The sequence below is a fragment of the Lampetra fluviatilis genome, chromosome 29 (assembly GCF_964198595.1).
Source record: "Lampetra fluviatilis chromosome 29, kcLamFluv1.1, whole genome shotgun sequence".
In the NCBI taxonomy this organism is placed as follows: domain Eukaryota; kingdom Metazoa; phylum Chordata; class Hyperoartia; order Petromyzontiformes; family Petromyzontidae; genus Lampetra; species Lampetra fluviatilis.
The window spans coordinates 4630388-4649028 of NC_136303.1; the positions used below are offsets into that span (position 1 = coordinate 4630388).

At 48.4% G+C, this 18641-nt stretch overlaps 1 protein-coding gene across 1 annotated transcript in view; it reads left to right on the plus strand.

The window, feature by feature from the left end:
• UBASH3B (ubiquitin associated and SH3 domain containing B) overlaps positions 1–18641 on the plus strand; it is a 107760-nt gene that overhangs the window by 77925 nt on the left and 11194 nt on the right. Inside the window, 8 exon segments of the mRNA XM_078870031.1 lie at positions 3595–3649; positions 3651–3761; positions 9242–9371; positions 10002–10124; positions 11025–11117; positions 12407–12551; positions 14326–14432; positions 16584–16699. Of these exon segments, the coding sequence (XP_078726157.1) occupies positions 3595–3649; positions 3651–3761; positions 9242–9371; positions 10002–10124; positions 11025–11117; positions 12407–12551; positions 14326–14432; positions 16584–16699 (880 nt within the window).

An 18641-nucleotide genomic window follows, 5' to 3' on the forward strand; every position in this document is an offset into this window, starting at 1 on the left:
GATGCCTTCGTCTGGACATTTGGGCTTCTGGGGCATGAATGTGGTACCCCGAACAATCCCATGCCTTAAAGAGGCTGTCAAAGATTCGTTGACATCAAACTCGAATTATCCACAGACTGGCTTTCAGTGTGGGCTATTGCATCATTTGGTCTGCACATACTGTATGTACGAGTGAAAATATGGCTATTGCCTTTGACACAAAGCTGCGCAAACCAAACATCTTGCGTGCTGCTGGACATATGCAACTCGTCAATACGCAGTCGATGTGTTCCGCACACTCACATTTTGCATAAAGGGCTCACAGACGACTAATTTGCAAATATTACAAAATCATTCACAAGTCCTCTACAAGCCTTGCACTGCAATGGGAAAAAACAAACAAAAAATCCCATGCGACATTTGCACGATGACAATAAAAGTGGGCCCACTGAGTGACCTGGCTAAGAGCAGGTCGCCCGCTTGACAAAGTGTGTCGTGCGGCCTAGCCTAAGTGGACCGAGGCTCCCCCACCCCCCCCTGTGATTACCGTTTGTTTTTGGCCAGGTAGAGGCTGCAGTGGCAATCTGAAGGGGCCAGGCCCCACTTGCCCATTACACGATACGGGCCATCACGTGGTCGTGGGGAACACAGAGTTGTTTGTCAGCAGTTCGTGGAATCCTGGCCAACCTGCTGGGTGATGAACACAATTTTTCCCCCCCCCCCCCCCGCTGTCTCTTAGACCCCACCTGCAGATTCTTTGGCTCTTTTGAGGCTTTCCAGTTTGACCACAACTAGTTTGACCACAGTGCTCAAGAGACAAGAGAACCTTGCGTTGCGGAAACTGTAATTTCAGATTAAAGCAACTGTGGTTACCATCAGGCGTGTGGCGATGCATCGATTCATCGACTAAAATCGATTCCCAGGCTCACCGGATTGCAAGTAGAAGACCAAATGATGTGGGATTTGCATTTGTGGTGTACGACTGGTTCACGTGGCCCCTGCAACCACCGGGGAAAGCGTGGAATTTCGCGAGGGTGCTCGATAACGATAATCGATTCCTTAAACGAATTTCAAGCCTGAATCACGACAGTTTATAGACACAAGACAATTGATTTCAGCCGGAACACCCCCCCCCCCCCCCCAATAAGTTATGAAGCTTTTTCTCGCAGGTGTCCGGCAATGGCGGAACATTACAGAGGAAGTGGCACACCGGTAGATAAATGCAACTATCGCGCGTCAACTCGAACAAATTCAACAGAACGACACGGGAGAAAAAAAATATCAGCTGTAGCAAAACATCGTAGAGACTTAGGATTAAGTCGCACTTGCTGGATTAACGGTTGCCAAATTAAAGTTGCAAACATGGCTGTGGTTGATATCAAGCGTCCGTTTCGGAGCGTCAACTCGCGGGGGAGTCCGATTGTTTCACGTCTGCTCACGAAAAAAAGATAAAGATCCCCCGTATAGCCTTAACATACTGTTGGGGCAAGTGCTGTTAGCGAGTAGCAACTATGACGGCCGACACGGCACACGAAGAGGGTGGGTGGCCAACACCACGCCCGGCCGCATTTGACTCCCCAGCGGCGATGTTTACACACCGCACCAGGTACTCATGTGAGGCTGAGTCGACCTAGGGGAGGCGCAGGACTGGTTCAGATAATCGTCGCCGGTGTTGGCCGTGAGCAGAAATCGAACTCGAGTCACCTGGTTCGAAGCGCAGCGCGCCAAGCACGACACTACCGCTCCCCACGTCTGCTCACCACACACGCACAATCCTGCACAGCGCGAAGGCACAGACAGGTATCCGATGTGTTTGCCTGCGTGCGTTTGTATGTCTATGTTGCAACGATGGAGCTTATATAAATGCGTCGAGTTTGTTATAAAAAAAACGTCGTGGAACCTCCATCATACTATTTTCACTGCGCTACAGAAATCAACGTGCGATCGATTGCTGCACGTCTACGTGTGCAAGAACATTCTTTAATTATTCCCGTTTCATAATCCGGAGTTGGGTTAATTTAATTTGTTGAACAAGGGAGACAAGCAAGATTGGCTTGGGACGTTTCTGCTGCTGCGCTTAGGATCTTTCAACAGATTGCTTTAGTTTTGGCTATAGAAGCCTTAAGAATCCACTGACCTTTTAAAATAATTTTTCTTAAATAATCCAATGACTCTTAAGAATCATACACATGGGCATGTTGTGACTCGGGGAAACTTACAGCAAACTACAGTTCTTTTATTCCGCCGGTTAAACAGGTACACAGCAATCAAACGTGTTAATCCAGTGATTGTTTTTTTTCCCCTTAGCTTTAGTTTCGAGCCCTTTGCCAAATCCTCTGCTGGATGATGAATCATCGCCCTCTCAATGTCACGTGGGCCCTGAGGGGTTGTGTAGCCGTAATTCACCACGCCAGTGACAGCGCACGGGGTGCTGAAAGAGGGGGGGGGGCGTGGGCGGGGTGGTGAAAGAAGGGGGGGCGTGGGTGGGGGGGTGGTGAAGAAGGGGGGGCGTGGGCGGGGTGTTGAAGAAGGGGGGGAGGCGTAGGGGGGGTGAAAGAAGAGGGGGGGGCGTAGGCGGTGGGGGTGAAAGAAGGGGGGGGGGCGTAGGTGGGGGGGGGTGAAAGAAGGGGGGGGGGCGTAGGCGGGGTGGTGAAGAAAGGGGGGGGGGGGCGTAGGCGGGGTGGTGAAGAAGGGGTGGTGAAGAAGGGGGGTAGAGAAGGGGGGGGGGTGCATGCTAAAACCGTCGCATCCCCCGCAGCTACTGAAATAAACAACGAATGTAATTAAAACATAACAGGAAATGCAGGTAATGCGATATTTTGATGACATTTTTCTGTAGCTGCAGGGGGGCGGGTGCGGGCGGGGCAGGGAGTGCAGTGGTTTAGCACGCACGCACTGCACCTTTAAATTCCTTGCCCACGGCTGGCTCGTCAAAGGGTCTGTCTAGATTATTATTTAGCCGATTGCGAAAAGCTGTGCCCGAAGATAACCCCCCTCGTCTGCCCTTCGAGTTGGTTGCGTACACTCTCTCATGGCGCTGAACCACGCGCATTGTCCGGAAGTGCACGTTTCCGTACTGCCTTTGCACCACCACATTTTGAAACTGCGCATTGTGTCCCAACCTCTTTGACCATCTCGAGTTGAATGAAGGCCTTCCCGCTTTGCCGTTGTCAGTCTACGGGGAGTTGATTGGCCATACTTCACCCGGCTGGTCAGCGTGGGTTGTTGAAGGGAGAGGCTCCATGATATTACTCGCCACCCACCGGCGATTTCAGTCGGGGCAAGGAATCGCACTCAGGTTGCCTGCGGGCTGCATACCACGATGTGCTTGCTCCACTGCTCCAACTCTGATATTAACGTTTTATCGTAAAAGGTCTGCGAATGTCCTCACTGGCTGCCCCACAATAGGCCTGGTTTTTTAAAATATATTATTGTGCTTGTTTAAGCGAAGGAATGCTTAACTGAGCCTCTCATTGACTCTTCTTCGCAAATGGTCCTACCAAGTTTTTTTTTTTCGCAGAATGTGGCGGTGATTGCTAACGTAGACTCATATTGAGTAATTTGTTGACCTCTGACCCTTGTGCCCCGCTAACCGGCCCCGACCTTGCTCGGCAGGTCCTACGCGCTGTCGTGCCCCGTGCTGACCACGGAGGCCGCCGCCACGTCGGTGCCCCCGCGAGCTGCTGCTGAGACACGCGGCCCACGGCAACGGAGAATCGTCGTCCGCCTCCTCCTCCGCGCTCCTCGCCGTCAACGGACCGGCGTCCACGACGAACAGCCAGGCACGTGCGGCGCACCACCAGCTGCAGCAGCAGCAGTAGCTGCAGCACAGAGGTCGCAAACGGGTTTTGATTCCTTACCCGTACCAGGGTCGCAAACGGGTACCCGCACTCGTACCCGGCCGGGTACGGGTACCCGTGCGCTACCCGTACCCTACCCGAAATGAGTGACAAACGGTTACTCACCGGTGACTCACGGCCTACCCGTACCCGGCCGCACCAGGGTCGCAAACGGGTACCCGTACCCGGCCGGGTACGGGTAGCCGGGTATCGGGTACCCGGTTGCGACCTCTGCTGCAGCAGCAGATCAGAAATACAGCAGCAGCACAGAAATACAGCAGCAGCAACGGATGAGGCACAGCAGCGACTCCACACAGCAGCCCAGGCACACAACAGAACAGATAGACGCCAAGGAGCATCGGTGGCACTGGCAGCAACAGTAAGGATAATACCGGTGTCGGAGTTACACAGCACCTGTCTTGGGAACTCGTCACAAACCTTTTCATCGAAGCACATTCTTATCTTCTTGGTTCTTTCGGTAAAGTCACGTAGAATGGAAATAATAAAATAATAAAATAAAACATAATAAAATAATTCTCACGACGTTTCGGCCACAACGCAAGCAGCCGTCCTCAGGTGAAGACCAGGTCTGTCAGACGCTGTCTCCCCGACAGACCTGGTCTTCACCTGAGGACGGCTGCTTGCGTTGTGGCCGAAACGTCGTGTAAATTATCTTATTATGTTTTATTTTATTATTTTATTATTTCCATTCTACGTGACTTTACCGAAAGAACCAAGAAGATGAATCCCTGCAGTCACCAAAGCTTTAAATCCACATTCTTATCGTTAGCGGTGATATATCCACTGCCATTGTGATTGTCCTCGGCAAATCTGTGATGAATCTAGATTTGAAGTTTTCGTGACTGCAGGGATCCATACTCTTTGGTTGTTTCAGTAAAGTCACGTAGGTATAAAATAAATAAAATCACGACGTTTCGATTGCAACACAAGCAATCATCATCAGGTGGGAAAACCACAGCAAGAATTTTTTTTTTCAGTACAGTACACAAAATCCGTGATCTAATCCCATCTGTGAAGGATGTCATTCCTGATATGCAATATCCTGGAGTCTACAAACTAAGTTGCACCTGTGGTGATTGTTACATTGGGGAAACTACATGTCTCGGACGGTGTTCGCGAGCACAAGGCAGATCTGAAACACGGCAGGACTAATACCTCCGCTGTGGCTGACCATTGCTATAACACTGTGGGCTCTCATGATATTGTTTTTTCCGAGACCAAGGTGCTCTGCAAACCTTCGGGCTACTATCAAAGGTTTGTTCATGAAGCCATCCAGATACATACACATTGACATAACTTCAACCGAGAAGATGGTTACAAATTGAGCAATGATTGGAAGGATGTTATTAACCAGGTAAAACCTTAAATTCTGCATGGTTGTTCCATCATATTTGCCAGGCACTCGTCTATTTTGCCGAGTTAATTGCATCCCCAGCGTTTGGCATTGCTGCTGCATTGGCGTTGTTGGCTTCATTGGCATTGCTGCTGCATTGGCATTGCTGCTGCATTGGCATTGCTGCTGTATTGGTATTGTTGGCTTCATTGGCATTGCTGCTGCAGTGGCGTTGTTGGCTTCATTGGCATTGCTGCTGCATTGGCATTGCTGCTGCATTGGCATTGTTGGCTTCATTGGCATTGCTACTGCAGTGGCGTTGTTGGCTTCATTGGCATTGCTGCTGCATTGGCATTGTTGGCTTCATTGGCATTGCTGCTGCATTGGCATTGTTGGCTTCATTGGCATTGCTGCTGCATTGGCATTGTTGGCTTCATTGGCATTGCTGCTGCATTGGCATCGTTGGCTTCATTGGCATTGCTGCTGCATTGGCATTGTTGGCTTCATTGGCATTGCTGCTGCATTGGTATTGTTGGCTTCATTGGCATTGCTGCTGCATTGGTATTGTTGGCTTCATTGGCATTGCTGCTGCATTGGCATTGTTGGCTTCATTGGCATTGTTGCTGCATTGGTATTGTTGGCTTCATTGGCATTGCTGCTGCATTGGCATTGTTGGCTTCATTGGCATTGCTGCTGCATTGGTATTGTTGGCTTCATTGGTATTGCTGCTGCATTGGCATTGTTGGCTTCATTGGCATTGCTGCTGCATTGGCATTGTTGGCTTCATTGGTATTGCTGCTGCATTGGTATTGTTGGCTTCATTGGCATTGCTGCTGCATTGGCATTGTTGGCTTCATTGGTATTGCTGCTGCATTGGCATTGTTGGCTTCATTGGCATTGCTGCTGCATTGGTATTGTTGGCTTCATTGGTATTGCTGCTGCATTGGCATTGTTGGCTTCATTGGCATTGTTGCTGCATTGGCATTGTTGGCTTCATTGGCATTGTTGCTGCATTGGTATTGTTGGCTTCATTGGCATTGCTGCTGCATTGGTATTGTTGGCTTCATTGGTATTGTTTGCTTCATTGGTATTGTTGGCTTCATTGGCATTGTTGCTGCATTGGTATTGTTGGCTTCATTGGCATTGTTTGCTTCATTGGTATTGTTGGCTTCATTGGCATTGTTGCTGCATTGGTATTGTTGGCTTCATTGGTATTGTTTGCTTCATTGGTATTGTTGGCTTCATTGGCATTGTTGCTGCATTGGTATTGTTGGCTTCATTGGCATTGCTGCTGCATTGGCATTGCTGCTGCATTGGCATTGCTGCTGCATTGGCGTTGCTGCTGCATTGGCATTGTTGCTGCATTGGCATTGTTGCTGCAGTGGCATTGTTGCTGCATTGGCATTGCTGCTGCATTGGCATTGCTGCTGCATTGGCATTGCTGCTGCATTGGCATTGCTGCTGCATTGGCATTGTTGCTGCATTGGCATTGCTGCTGCATTGGCATTGCTGCTGCATTGGCATTGCTGCTGCATTGGCATTGCTGCTGCATTGGCATTGCTGCTGCATTGGCATTGCTGCTGCATTGGCATTGCTGCTGCATTGGCATTGCTGCTGCATTGGCATTGCTGCTGCATTGGCATTGCTGCTGCATTGGCATTGTTGCTGCATTGGCATTGCTGCTGCATTGGCATTGCTGCTGCATTGGCATTGCTGCTGCATTGGCATTGCTGCTGCATTGGCATTGCTGCTGCATTGGCATTGCTGCTGCATTGGCATTGCTGCTGCATTGGCATTGCTGCTGCATTGGCATTGCTGCTGCATTGGCATTGCTGTTGCATCCTCCCCCCCACGCATCCCCAGCCCTCTCAGCCTCCCACTTCCAGCCCCGCCCACTTCCCCCCCCCCCCCGTCCAACTTCACGTCCCTTTCCCTCTCCTAGCGTCCACGCAACGCTCCCCTCCCCCTACCCCCCTCCCTTGCCCCTCCCCACTCTCTTACCTCGGCATCTCTCTCCCACTTCAGCAAAACATCTGTTGATGACCCAATGTTTTCTACGCCTGTATTTCACATTCCTCCAATATATATATTTTTTGCTTGCTTCTGCTTGCCAGTGCCATGGGCTGTATCGTTGTAATTCCCCCGCACCTCCGATTAGCACGGTTGGCTACGTACGGAGCGAAAGAAGTAAAAAAATACATGCACACATACCATACCCTATATTCAGATGTCGGCGCGAATTACTCTTGGAAACATTGTGAGCTGGTGATGGGGCGGGGGGGGGTTAGAGGTTCGAATCCAACAGGCCGCCCCGATCAATTCCGGCGGGTGTATCGGCTGTAAAGAGTTGCACGCCGGCCGAATATGAAATGGTCAATGACTCCTGAAAATTTGCTCGATTGGGTAGATGCAGAGCAATTATTTCACCTCCCCCCCCCACTGTGAAAACTTGGCACGACCCTCTTGGTAAAGAGTCATGAGACTCGGTTAGGCTTTTCTGGGTAAACAAGTGTAATGGCAGTTCCAATAAAAAATATAACAAATGTCTAAAAGGCACGCGCACACAAACGTTCAGTGACTGTGTACTCGCGTGCATGTAGATTTGAATGTAATGGGTGTGCGTTCGTTACTTTATCAAACAGAATATGGTTACAGGGCAAAGGGTCCACGCTAGTGAGAAAACTATCAATTTGAAGCATCAGCAAAATCACCATAGCATGACAGAAGGACAGACTAAGGCATTGCTATTTTATATAACGTGATGACAGATGTAGGTTTGTGTTCCAACTTCTTCAAAGGTTTTACAGTGTATTATCTTACTCAGGCCATCCCTGCAAGGACATTTTAGACAAAAGCTGGTGTGATACGATCATAAAACCCAACTTTGTGTACCATTTCAACCTTATCTTTAATCAGGCATGCGGGGAGGTTGATAACCCTGACACGTTGATACCTGTCGCATACCTGTTGGAGATTGAGGTAGCATCTGGCCATGGCTAAAGTCACGGGCATGTGCAGCTTGCTCAGGTATTCGCTGCACTTACCAGTACACTCGGGGTTTGTTCCCCCGCGTAGACATTTCATTCAAGCTGGATGAACTAGTTGAGCTACTAAGTTCTCTGGGTTTTTTTCCACTTGTCAGAATCAGAATCGGAATATGTATTTCTCTTGCAGCAGGAGGAATGCGGTGAGCTTATGAAGTTATTTTTTTAACAGATTTCCAGTAGGGGCACGGCGTAGGGGTAAGAACGTTTCAACAACAAACAATGCAAAAAAACACGATAGGAATCCCAAGTACAAGAAAGGTAAGCAAATATCCCAAACACCTACAAACAAAACTTAAACCATCCCCATTCTACCAGGCAGAGCCTGCTGAGGTATTAACTTCTTTTTCAGAAGCGACCTGGCCATAAATGATAGCTGAACAAAGTGACTTATCGCGTGGAAATTTACATTAGCAAAATATAAATGTGCAAACGGAAGGCACTTGCTTATGTCCAGCCCAAGCTGGGGTTGTCAATGGGGGAACATTACATGAGGAAGTTACGTGGCCAGATAAATTAACAAGTCGTACGTAAACTCCAACAACAAAAAACGATTGAACAACGCGGAGAGAAACGTATAGCAACAATAGTTGCGACATTACACGAAGGTCTACATTGCACTTGCAGATGCACAGTCTGTCAAAGCACGGTTGCAAGTCACAGTTGCAAGCGTTTGCTGTGGTTGACACCAGCCTCATTTGCAAACTCGATCTACATGCTATGAAGAAGGCCCCAATGCCTGAAACGATGGTGGTGGTGTCTGTCCGGAACTAATTGTGTCTGTGGCAGGAATTGTGGCCGTGGCACCTGTGGTTGTGGAAGTGATTGCATTCACAGGAACGATTGTGTCCGTGGTAGTGATCATATCCGTGACTTTGCCCACGGGGAGCGATTGCGCCCCGCGGTAGCAACTCTACCCGTGTCCCCGTCCACGCTCGTGGCCGTGTTTCTGCCGTTGTGATGCGGTAACTGTGCCATCGTGTGCTGTTCCCTGTGGCTGCGTCGGCGGTGCTGCACAAACACAGCGGTCCCTGCGTGGTGGCGCGCGTTCCGGCACGGAGCTGGCCCGCCGGAGTCTGTTTGTGCTGCGGCACGGCGAGCGTATGGACGTGGTGTTCGGCCGGCAGTGGGTGGCACAGTGCTTCGACGAGCGGGGTAAGTCACGCGTGAGAGAAAAGCTCCACGGGCAAAGCGACGACCGCGGCAGCAACAACAACAGCAGCAGCAGCCCTCGGCTTTGTGTGCAGGCGTGCGGGCGTGCGATCTTAAGTAACACAATTTGGAATTTTGTCATAGCGTGTATGTTCTCCGCCGCATAGCACATTGCAGAAATATGTATTGTTGTACACTACTTCCATGATGACTTCACAAAACTACTACTTAAGTCACTTCAAACAGGCCTCTAGCCATGCTAAGGGACACACGTCTTATGTGGCCTTCAAATTGTGTTCATCACATGCCAATCAAAACCGAACATTCCGACATTCTTCAAGCTGGAGTAACCGAAACAAATTAGATCAAGAAACAAATTATTTTGCAGACATTTGTGACCGGTCTGAGACTGTCATTCAGCTACGCTTAGGAAATAATTCTAATAATGCCCGAGACGTGGATTTGAACCCAGGTGCTTGGCTCTCTCGCCTCGTTGCTCTGACACCAGAGCCTGACCCCGACCGCCTCCGGCTACGAGTTCCGCGCATCACAGAGCACCGAGTTAACATCTTAAATGTAACAAATGATCGACTCACGACTAATCACTTGAAACGCCTTGATCCGCGATTCTAGGAGTGTACTTTCGATCGAACATGAACATGCCGGCCAGTCTGCCGCAACGGAGCGGAGGGCATCGCCAGTTCGAGAATGACCCTCCGCTCACCGTCCTGGGGGTCACCCAGGCCCGGCTCACAGGTGAGCGTCGCTGCAACGACATGGCGACCGCCGATGACATCATCATGCTTCTCTAACGACAGCCACGCTCGACTCGACGCAACTGTGACGGCGCTGCTTGTAAGCTCTTCGTGATGACATCATAAGATTTCTAAAAATAGGTTTTACCCTTTCTGGCAAAAAAATAGCTGTGTTAAGACGTTAAAACACCAAACAGAAACCTTTTGCAAGGAATCATGTCTGCATTAACCACATATACTTGTAGCGAACATGCAAACAAAAACATGCCCTGACAGTATATGCATTTTTATTTAAAAATTTATTTAAAGCTTTCGTGACTGCAGGGATTCATATTCATAGTAAATGCATTGTCTTTGAAACTGATTGGTCCCCACCAGAGACAGCCTACTTCTTGCCAGCATCCAAAATGCTGGCAAGAAATGATGAAAAAAATCTAAAAAACTCCATAGACATGACAGCTCACCCCCACGTGCCAAAATAATTTTTCTTTTTAAAATCCTTTATATTAAGTTCACTTGCTTGCGCGCTTACGACCGTGCAAATCTTTCGGTCGTTTTTTAACCCACTTCCCGTGATCAAATCGAGCTGACATTTTGCACAGACTCGTTGTGCGTGACAATTTCTTTTCATGAAATTTTTTTTCGAAAATGTTACACTTTTTAGGTGAAAAAAAATTATATTTAATTACCAATTGCTTAATGGTGGCAGGCAATCATCTGACCCATAGGTGGCAGCCATCTCAAGCCAGAGGACGAGAGGACTCTAGCCGCCCGTTTCAAAGACCAATGTGGGCTGGGTTGTGGCCCATTGAACACGCATATGAAGGATTTATAGTGAAAAACTTTGTTTTTACGGGTTAATTTTTAAATAATGCATCCCCGCTGTCGCGTACGACGGCAGGTGAAGCGCTCTTCGATGTTGCCGCGGCGGTGGACGTGGTCTACTGCTCCCCTTCCCTCCGCTGCGTTCAGACGGCGCAGCATCTCCTTAAAGGTGAGCGCGCGTTGCCCGTTTTTTTTCGTCGCCACTCGTACCATAACCCCCCCCCCCCCCCCGAAAGGTGCTGCGGCGATGGAATGTCGAAACGACGTCAAACGCAGCGTTTTAACAGGGTAGCAGTGGCTGGGCGGGTCGGCGGAGGCAAAGGCCAGAGAGGCGGCGGATTACAAGGATTGACGCTGCCGGCGACGTGAGCGTGAGGGGTTGAGGCGACGCTCATTTCGAGTAGCGGTATTAAAGTTTAGCACGTCGGCTTTCGTGACCGATGTTATCCACAATTCAGTTTGGATCCCGTAAATATCAAAGTGTCGTTAAACCCGCCACCGCCCGACACACCGTGCTAATTGGCTGTGTCGGGTAGTTCAAGTTCATTTCAAGTTTCAAGTTCATTTATTAGGTATAGCCCTGTGAGCCATTCGGCTCTTGAATCGGGTGCAACCGCAACAAACAAAAAAACAAAAACACGAACAAAAAACATCTTAAAGTGAATATGTGACTAAGTGCAAACAGAAAATCCAAGAAAAGACAGCAAAATATTGCAGAAAAAAATCGCCGTACACTCCGCTGACTCCTAACGCGGTTATCCGGCTTGACTGCCTGATTGTGACATTGCGGTTGTTGCTCTGCATCTACATCGGCAGCCATATGAAATAAGGAAGAAGGCCAATGGCTCTCGATTGCCAGCTTACAGAGAGAGGCCAGAGAGGTTGAGACGGCTGTAGCTGTGCACAGCGCCAGTGGCAATTGTTGGAAGAGTAACAATGCGTTGGCGTGTGCAGCAGTAGTCGCTTGCGCTCAACCGCTTCCATCACCCATCCTTTTGGCCCCGCCCCCCTCCCCCTCCCGATGCGTTGTACGTGGCACTCCGTGCCGTCTTTGAGCCCCGCCCCCCTCCCTCCCGATACGTTCCATTCATTGGCTACCACATTCTGATGAGCCCCCCCCCTCCCCCCTCAACTTGCTTTTAAGGGATTACATCTTGAATCATTGCCTCACTTGATGCAGCTAATCTGGCTGTGACAGTCCCACCTGATGACGGAGACTTGTGTTGCCTCCGAAACGTCGTGATCTTTATTTTATTTTAATTTTATTTTTATTAATTTTGATGTTTTACCTACGTGACTTTACCGGAAAAAACCTAAGAATATGAGTAACAATGAATACATTTTTTCTTGAAATTGGTGACGTTAACTCAACAACTCAACAACGTGCTGGAGTTCATTTTAACTTTGTAACTCGTCTATCCGAAACCGAGTGAGTTTTTGCCCTTCGTTACATTTCAGGTCTGCAGATCGAGGGCCGCCTTAGGATTAAGATCGAGCCAGGGTTGTTTGAGTGGACCAAGTGGACACCTGGGAACTGTCTGCCATCCTGGATGTCAAACCAAGAGCTCACGGCAGCTGGAATCCACATAGATACCACCTACAGGTGCGACGTCACCCAAACACAAAGACAAGGATCACCCGTATAGCCTTAACAGACTTTCGGGGCAAGTGCTGTTAACGAGTAGCACCTATGAAGGCTGGAACGGCACACGAGGGGGGTGGGTGGCCAACACCACGCCCGACCGCCTTTGTTTTCCCAGTGGCGATGTTTACGCACCGCACCAGGTACTCATTGAGGCTGAGTCGACCTAGGGGAGGCCCAGGACTGGTTCAGATAATCGTCACCGGTGTTGGCCGTTAGTGGGAATCGAACCCGGGTAGCCGGGTTCATAGCGCAGCGCGCTAACCGCTACACTACCGCTCCCCACCCAAACACAAAGACACACACGCGTGGAGGAGATTCCCCGTAAAGCCTGGACAGACTTGAGGCAAGTACTGTTGACGAGCACCGACAAAGGCCCACATGTCGTCCGAGGGGGTGATGTTTACACTCTACGGCAGGTAATACATTCAGGCTGGGTCGGCCTAGGGAAGTCTCGGGCCCAATTCGGATATATGTCGCTGATGTTGGCCATGAGCGAGAATCAAACTCGTGTCGCTGGTTTCATAGCGCAGTGCGGTAAGCACGACGCTACCGCCCCCACCCCCCCCCCCCCCCACACACGCACACCTACCTCCCCTTATCGTGTGATGTAGTCAATCTACTACTCGCGAATATCTCTCGAAAATGATCCAAATTGCCCTCAATGCACCGGATCTCGTGAATTGTGGAAGCTTAGCAGGGATGAGTCTGGGTGGTGTTCGAATGGAGGAGGAGACTGCCTTAGAAAGGTGGCCAGGAAATGGCAGTACAGCAGTTGCTTCATTCCCCCTCTTATACGGAGGGGATGGGGGCGTTTCTGAGTATAGTTCAACATTCTGAGGTGGAGTGGTGGTAGTGAGATGGCGACCTGAGTTTGATTCCCAACCATGGCTAACGTTGAACTTCTTTCGCACCGTACGTAGCCAACGCTGCTAATCGGAGGTGGGAGTGGTCCAAAAAGGTGTAGGGAGGCCTTCATTTTATCAGTGAATTGACAAAGGCCGATAAATTATCCTAATATTTGTGTGATTATTATCGTGCTTTCGCTTCCTCCCGACATGCCAAACACTCAATTAATGAAAAATTAGCCAGACATCCCGATGCAAGAGCCTTCTGAAAAAGGGGTATTGAGAATCAAGTGAGGCTTTCCTGGGTAAATAAAAGTCATCATTATTATTAAAACAGCCTGTTCTCCTTTAAATAGGGTAGTAGTTGAGTTTCTGAAGAACACGGCGTTATAATAAATAATATAGGGTACAGCAAAGTCCGCGATAACACGTGAGATGTGTACGCAGGCTGAGCAAAGTCTGAGGTGCGTGGGTAGCATCTAGACGCATCCAGCAGCCGTACAACCGCTCATTCCTACTCACGCGACGTAGTTCTTTTCGCTCGATCGCGTCGCATACAATTCGCATCCGCGTAATAAAAAAAAATGTGTTCCCCTAATACATTCATCGCATTATATCCAATTCGCGTTGTGAAAACAACACGCGGCGTTATTGCAAAACAGAATGTATCATCAGACCTCTTTGGCCACACAGTCAAGAGCGCTTCTCTCCATCTGCAGTCGTGCCACCGTTGCACGCACGATCTACGGCCTTCAAGTGGCTCCCCCTTGTTATTTTTCCTTCTCCGCTTTCCTCCGCTGTCCTCTGCCCTCTTGCGGATCCACAATAGCGCTGGGGTTTGTTTTTGTTGTTGTCTCTTGTTGTGTGCGTCCCGGGTCCGTCTCCAGGCCCCTGATTCCGGTGGCGCAGTTGAACCCGAGCGAATCGTACGACGTGTACGTCACACGGAGCTTCCACGTGTGCAGGGAGATCCTGGCCGATTGCAAGCAGAAGGGTGAGAGGCCCCTGCAGTTGCCAGCGGCGAGACCTCCACACACACACAACACACGGCGGTTGAAGGCGAACGCAACAGTGGCGCTGCTGCAGGTGGAGAGAAGCGCCGTCGGGATGCGCTCCTGCGGCCGTCTGGGACACTCTTGCTTACGTTATTAGGAAGCCATTGGGAGCTGTGCACTTTTAAATCATCATCTAGATTGACAACTCGTTCCTTTTAGGAATGCTTTTGGTGTTAAGTTTGTTTGCCTTGCCCCGCACCTCCGATTTAACACGGTTGGCTACGCAAGGTGCGAAAGAAGTTCAACAACGCCAACGGCTGCCAATAAAGTGACGGTGATGTCACGACCGCCCCCACCCCACCCTGTGCAGCGCTTTGTGGCGGGATCGGTGAAATCGGTGGTGCTCAAACATGCCGAAGGTTTACCACAAATCTAGTTCATCAACTCAGGCTTCCGAACCGCTGATTTGCACAGACATGCGTGTCCAATGTCGTAAAAGTAGGGAGTGTGTGAGGCCCATGACTTTTGACATCGTAATTGTGATGCATCGCTGGATGCCCGAGACTTGTCTATTTATGAACGGGGCCGGTCACCTAGTTCACAATAACACTCCAATGACCGCTTGAAATAAATATAAACGTTCTCATGTTTGTTACGGTCGGCCCCATTGACTTGACTGCAGGGAGAATACTCTGTCGACTTGGTCGCACTTTGTTGTGTAAAAACACGATGCTGTTATAGCTCTCCAATGTGTTGTCAGGTTGTTACTGTCGGATGTTCCGCTGCAAATGACGGCAGCTTCTTCGGCCCCTCGATTTCCTTTTTTTTATCCTTTATATTAAGTTCACTTGCTTGCTTACGACCGTGCAAATCTTTCGGTCGTTTTTTAACCCACTTCCCGTGATCCAATCGAGCTGACATTTTGCACACAGACTCGTTGTGCGTGACAATTTATTTTCGTGAACAAACATTTTCCATAACTTTACACTTTTTAGGAAAAAAAAAATTATATTTAATTACCAATTGCTTAATGGTGGCAGGCAATCATCTGACCCATAGGTGGCAGCCATCTCAAGCCAGAGGACGAGAGGACTCTAGCCGCCACGCATATAAAGGATTTATAGTGAAAAACTTTTTTTTTTATTCGTCCAAAAGCTCCCGCGGGGATGGGATCATGCCGAACAACACGCGGTAAAGCCCAAAAAAATGTGGCAGAGCTGGTATTGGCACAGCTGCGGCGCACGCTATGCAATACCAACGCAATTGGATTATTTTGGGATGTGTTTTAGGGTTTAGCATTTGCGCCACAGCGGATGCTCTGGGTCAGATTTTTTGAATTGTTCAGCAGGGCTTGACCTTTGAGTGCTCTTTTGAGGGTAATCTTTACGAGCATTCACCTAAGCCACATTGTTATTAGTTTTACGGTCGTGGTGACACATTTAATTGTAAAGAATTAGGAGAGTGGTTGCGTAGTTCTTAGCACACTGCATCTTGAACCCAGTATCCCGAGTTTTATATTCGAGATCGTGTCTATAACATCACTGGTGAGTGATATTCAGACCAGTCTTGCGTGCGCCCCCTTTCCATCAACTTGCACTGACCAGTCTGGTACACGGTCAAACAATGCTTGCGTTCGACGCGCCCATTGGGAGGCCTTCAAGGATTCAACGGAGGGCTGTGCAATTAATTTACAAATAGTTTATTTTCCGTTTTCTTTGGTGACCACGGGATGGGACTGTGCGGTCAAAATAGCCTTTTGCGTCACTGCGGAGAACATTGGAAACAAAGTTAATGGGCGGACAAAGACTCCTCCTTTCCGTATTTGTATTCTCCATAACGACGCTGATGCTTATTTTGTGTTGCGTGCATTATACAGCAACCACGTCAGTCGGCAAATAGCAACATAAATTGTGAGGATTGTGTGTGTGGTTTTTTTTCTCTGACGTGTTTATAGGGGGGTCGTGTGCTTAGAGAGATGATGTTGGGGTGGGGGGGGTTAGGCATTGTGCCTAAGCGGTGCGAGTATATGTATGTTGAACTTCTTTCGCACCGCACGTAGCCAACCGTGCCTTTTTGTCGGAGGTGCAGGGGGGGCAGGACAACAAACTGAGTGACGATGAGCGTTGTTGTGTTCTGTGCGGCGGCGCCAGCAGGCTTGTCGCGAGTGCTCATGGTGGGCCACGCCTCGTCCCTCGACGCCTGCACCCGACAGCTCCGTGGGCTGAGCAAGCTCCCGGCTAAAGACTTCATCCAGATCGTGCGCAAGGTCAGGCTGCCCCGCCAGCAAACCCCTCAACCCAACCCTCAAGCCATACCCCGTCCTGACCTTCTCGAAGTCGTAAAGCTGTCATTGCTGCTGCTGTGGCACTTTTTTTTTTGAATGACGACGTCGGCAAACATTGATGCGTTATTTATTTCCCCCACGGCTGCTTTTTGCCGACGTGTGTTGATGCAGTGGGTTGTGCGGTTTTGTCGTGCAGGTGGTAACTTGCTGTGTGTGTGTTGTTGTTCATCAGACTGGAAATTGCCCGCCCACTAAAATGGCCGAGTGCACAAATGTAATAGGCCTGTATTGAATGAAAACCAGGTTGATGGGTATTTCAATGTATTGTGAAGTCACTGTGATTTACAGAAAATTCTTTGAAGACTCTGGCATAATTCTGTGCTCTCATGCCGATGTTCCCCCACTTTGACAAATCTACGCCTCTCCAAGTGGTGAGAAATGGTCAAATAATTCCAGTGACCCCTGTGATGTGAAGAGGCCATCGTTATCCAGTAATGAATTGACAAAGCGCTCATTTACATGAAGTACATAAATGGGTACAAAATCAGCCCTGCGATTGCTTGCATACAGTGAGGGAAAAAAAGTATTTGATCCCCTACTGATTTTGTACGTTTGCCCACTGACAAATAAATGATCAGTCTATAATTTTAATGGTAGGTTTATTTGAACAGTGAGAGACAGAATAACAACAAAAAAATCCAGAAAAACGCATGTCAAAAATGTTATAAATTGATTTGCATTTTAATGAGGGAAATAAGTATTTGACCCCCTCTCAATCAGAAAGATTTCTGGCTCCCAGGTGTATTTTATACAGGTAACGAGCTGAGATTAGGAACACACTCTTAAAGGGAGTGCTCCTCATCTCAGCTTGTTACCTGTATAAAAGACACCTGGGAGCCAGAAATCTTTACCCCGAGCTCTCAATACTCTGATAGTGCGCTGTCTTTGAGTTGTACGCCTTTTAGCGTCATCTGGTCCAACACCAATGGAGACTAGGCTCTAAGAAAAGCTGTCTCGTGTGTGGACCAATCAACTTCAAGGACAATGCATATCATTATCATCATCAGAGTTGTTTCTTTTTGTTTGCATTTTGACTGCTTGTGTTGTGGTTATTGCAAACATGATGCCTTATGTAAAGGTGTCAGTTTTTGTACCAGTTGAAAGGGTAAAAACCTATTACTATATTTTGCCACTGGTAAAGGAGGTCACATCGTGCATGTTCTTTGTTTCGTGAAACATTGACTTGTGTTCATCTTAACCACACGAGAACCAAATACATTTATAAAATAGTTACTCTTCTTGGTTCTTTCGGTAAAGCCACGTAGAAGGGAAATAATAAAATAATAAAAATAAAACATAATGTAATAATATAATAAAATAATTATCTTATTTTATTATTTCCCTTCTACGTGACTTTACCGAAAGAACCAAGAAGATGAATCCCTGCAGTCACGAAAGCTTTAAATCCAAAAATAGTTACTGTGTGTGCCTAGAATTGACAAATACACCAAAGGAACTTGGGCACAGTGAGGGAATGCCTTTCCTCTGTAGGTGAATTCTTTATTTACGTGTTCAAGGGGACCAGTTGATCATTACAAATTCTTGTAAATCCTATCATTTATGTTTGCCCTCGCGTCAATGAACAGTGTGGATTATTTCCAGCCAGTTTAGCGCACGTAAATTGGAGATCAATGCGTTTTATACGCCACAAGTTCGTCACTAATAACTCAGAATTCGTGTGATATTTACAAAGTAGGTTCAGCTCACTGGAGGGTGTAATGAAATAAATATCTTGACTTGCACAGACAATGGAGTTGTGTAACCCCTTGGCAACTTTAACAGTTTCTTAATACCATATTATAGCTACTTCAGACAAAAAAACGTGGTCATGTTTATTCACTCACTCTGAGATGCTTTAGCATTT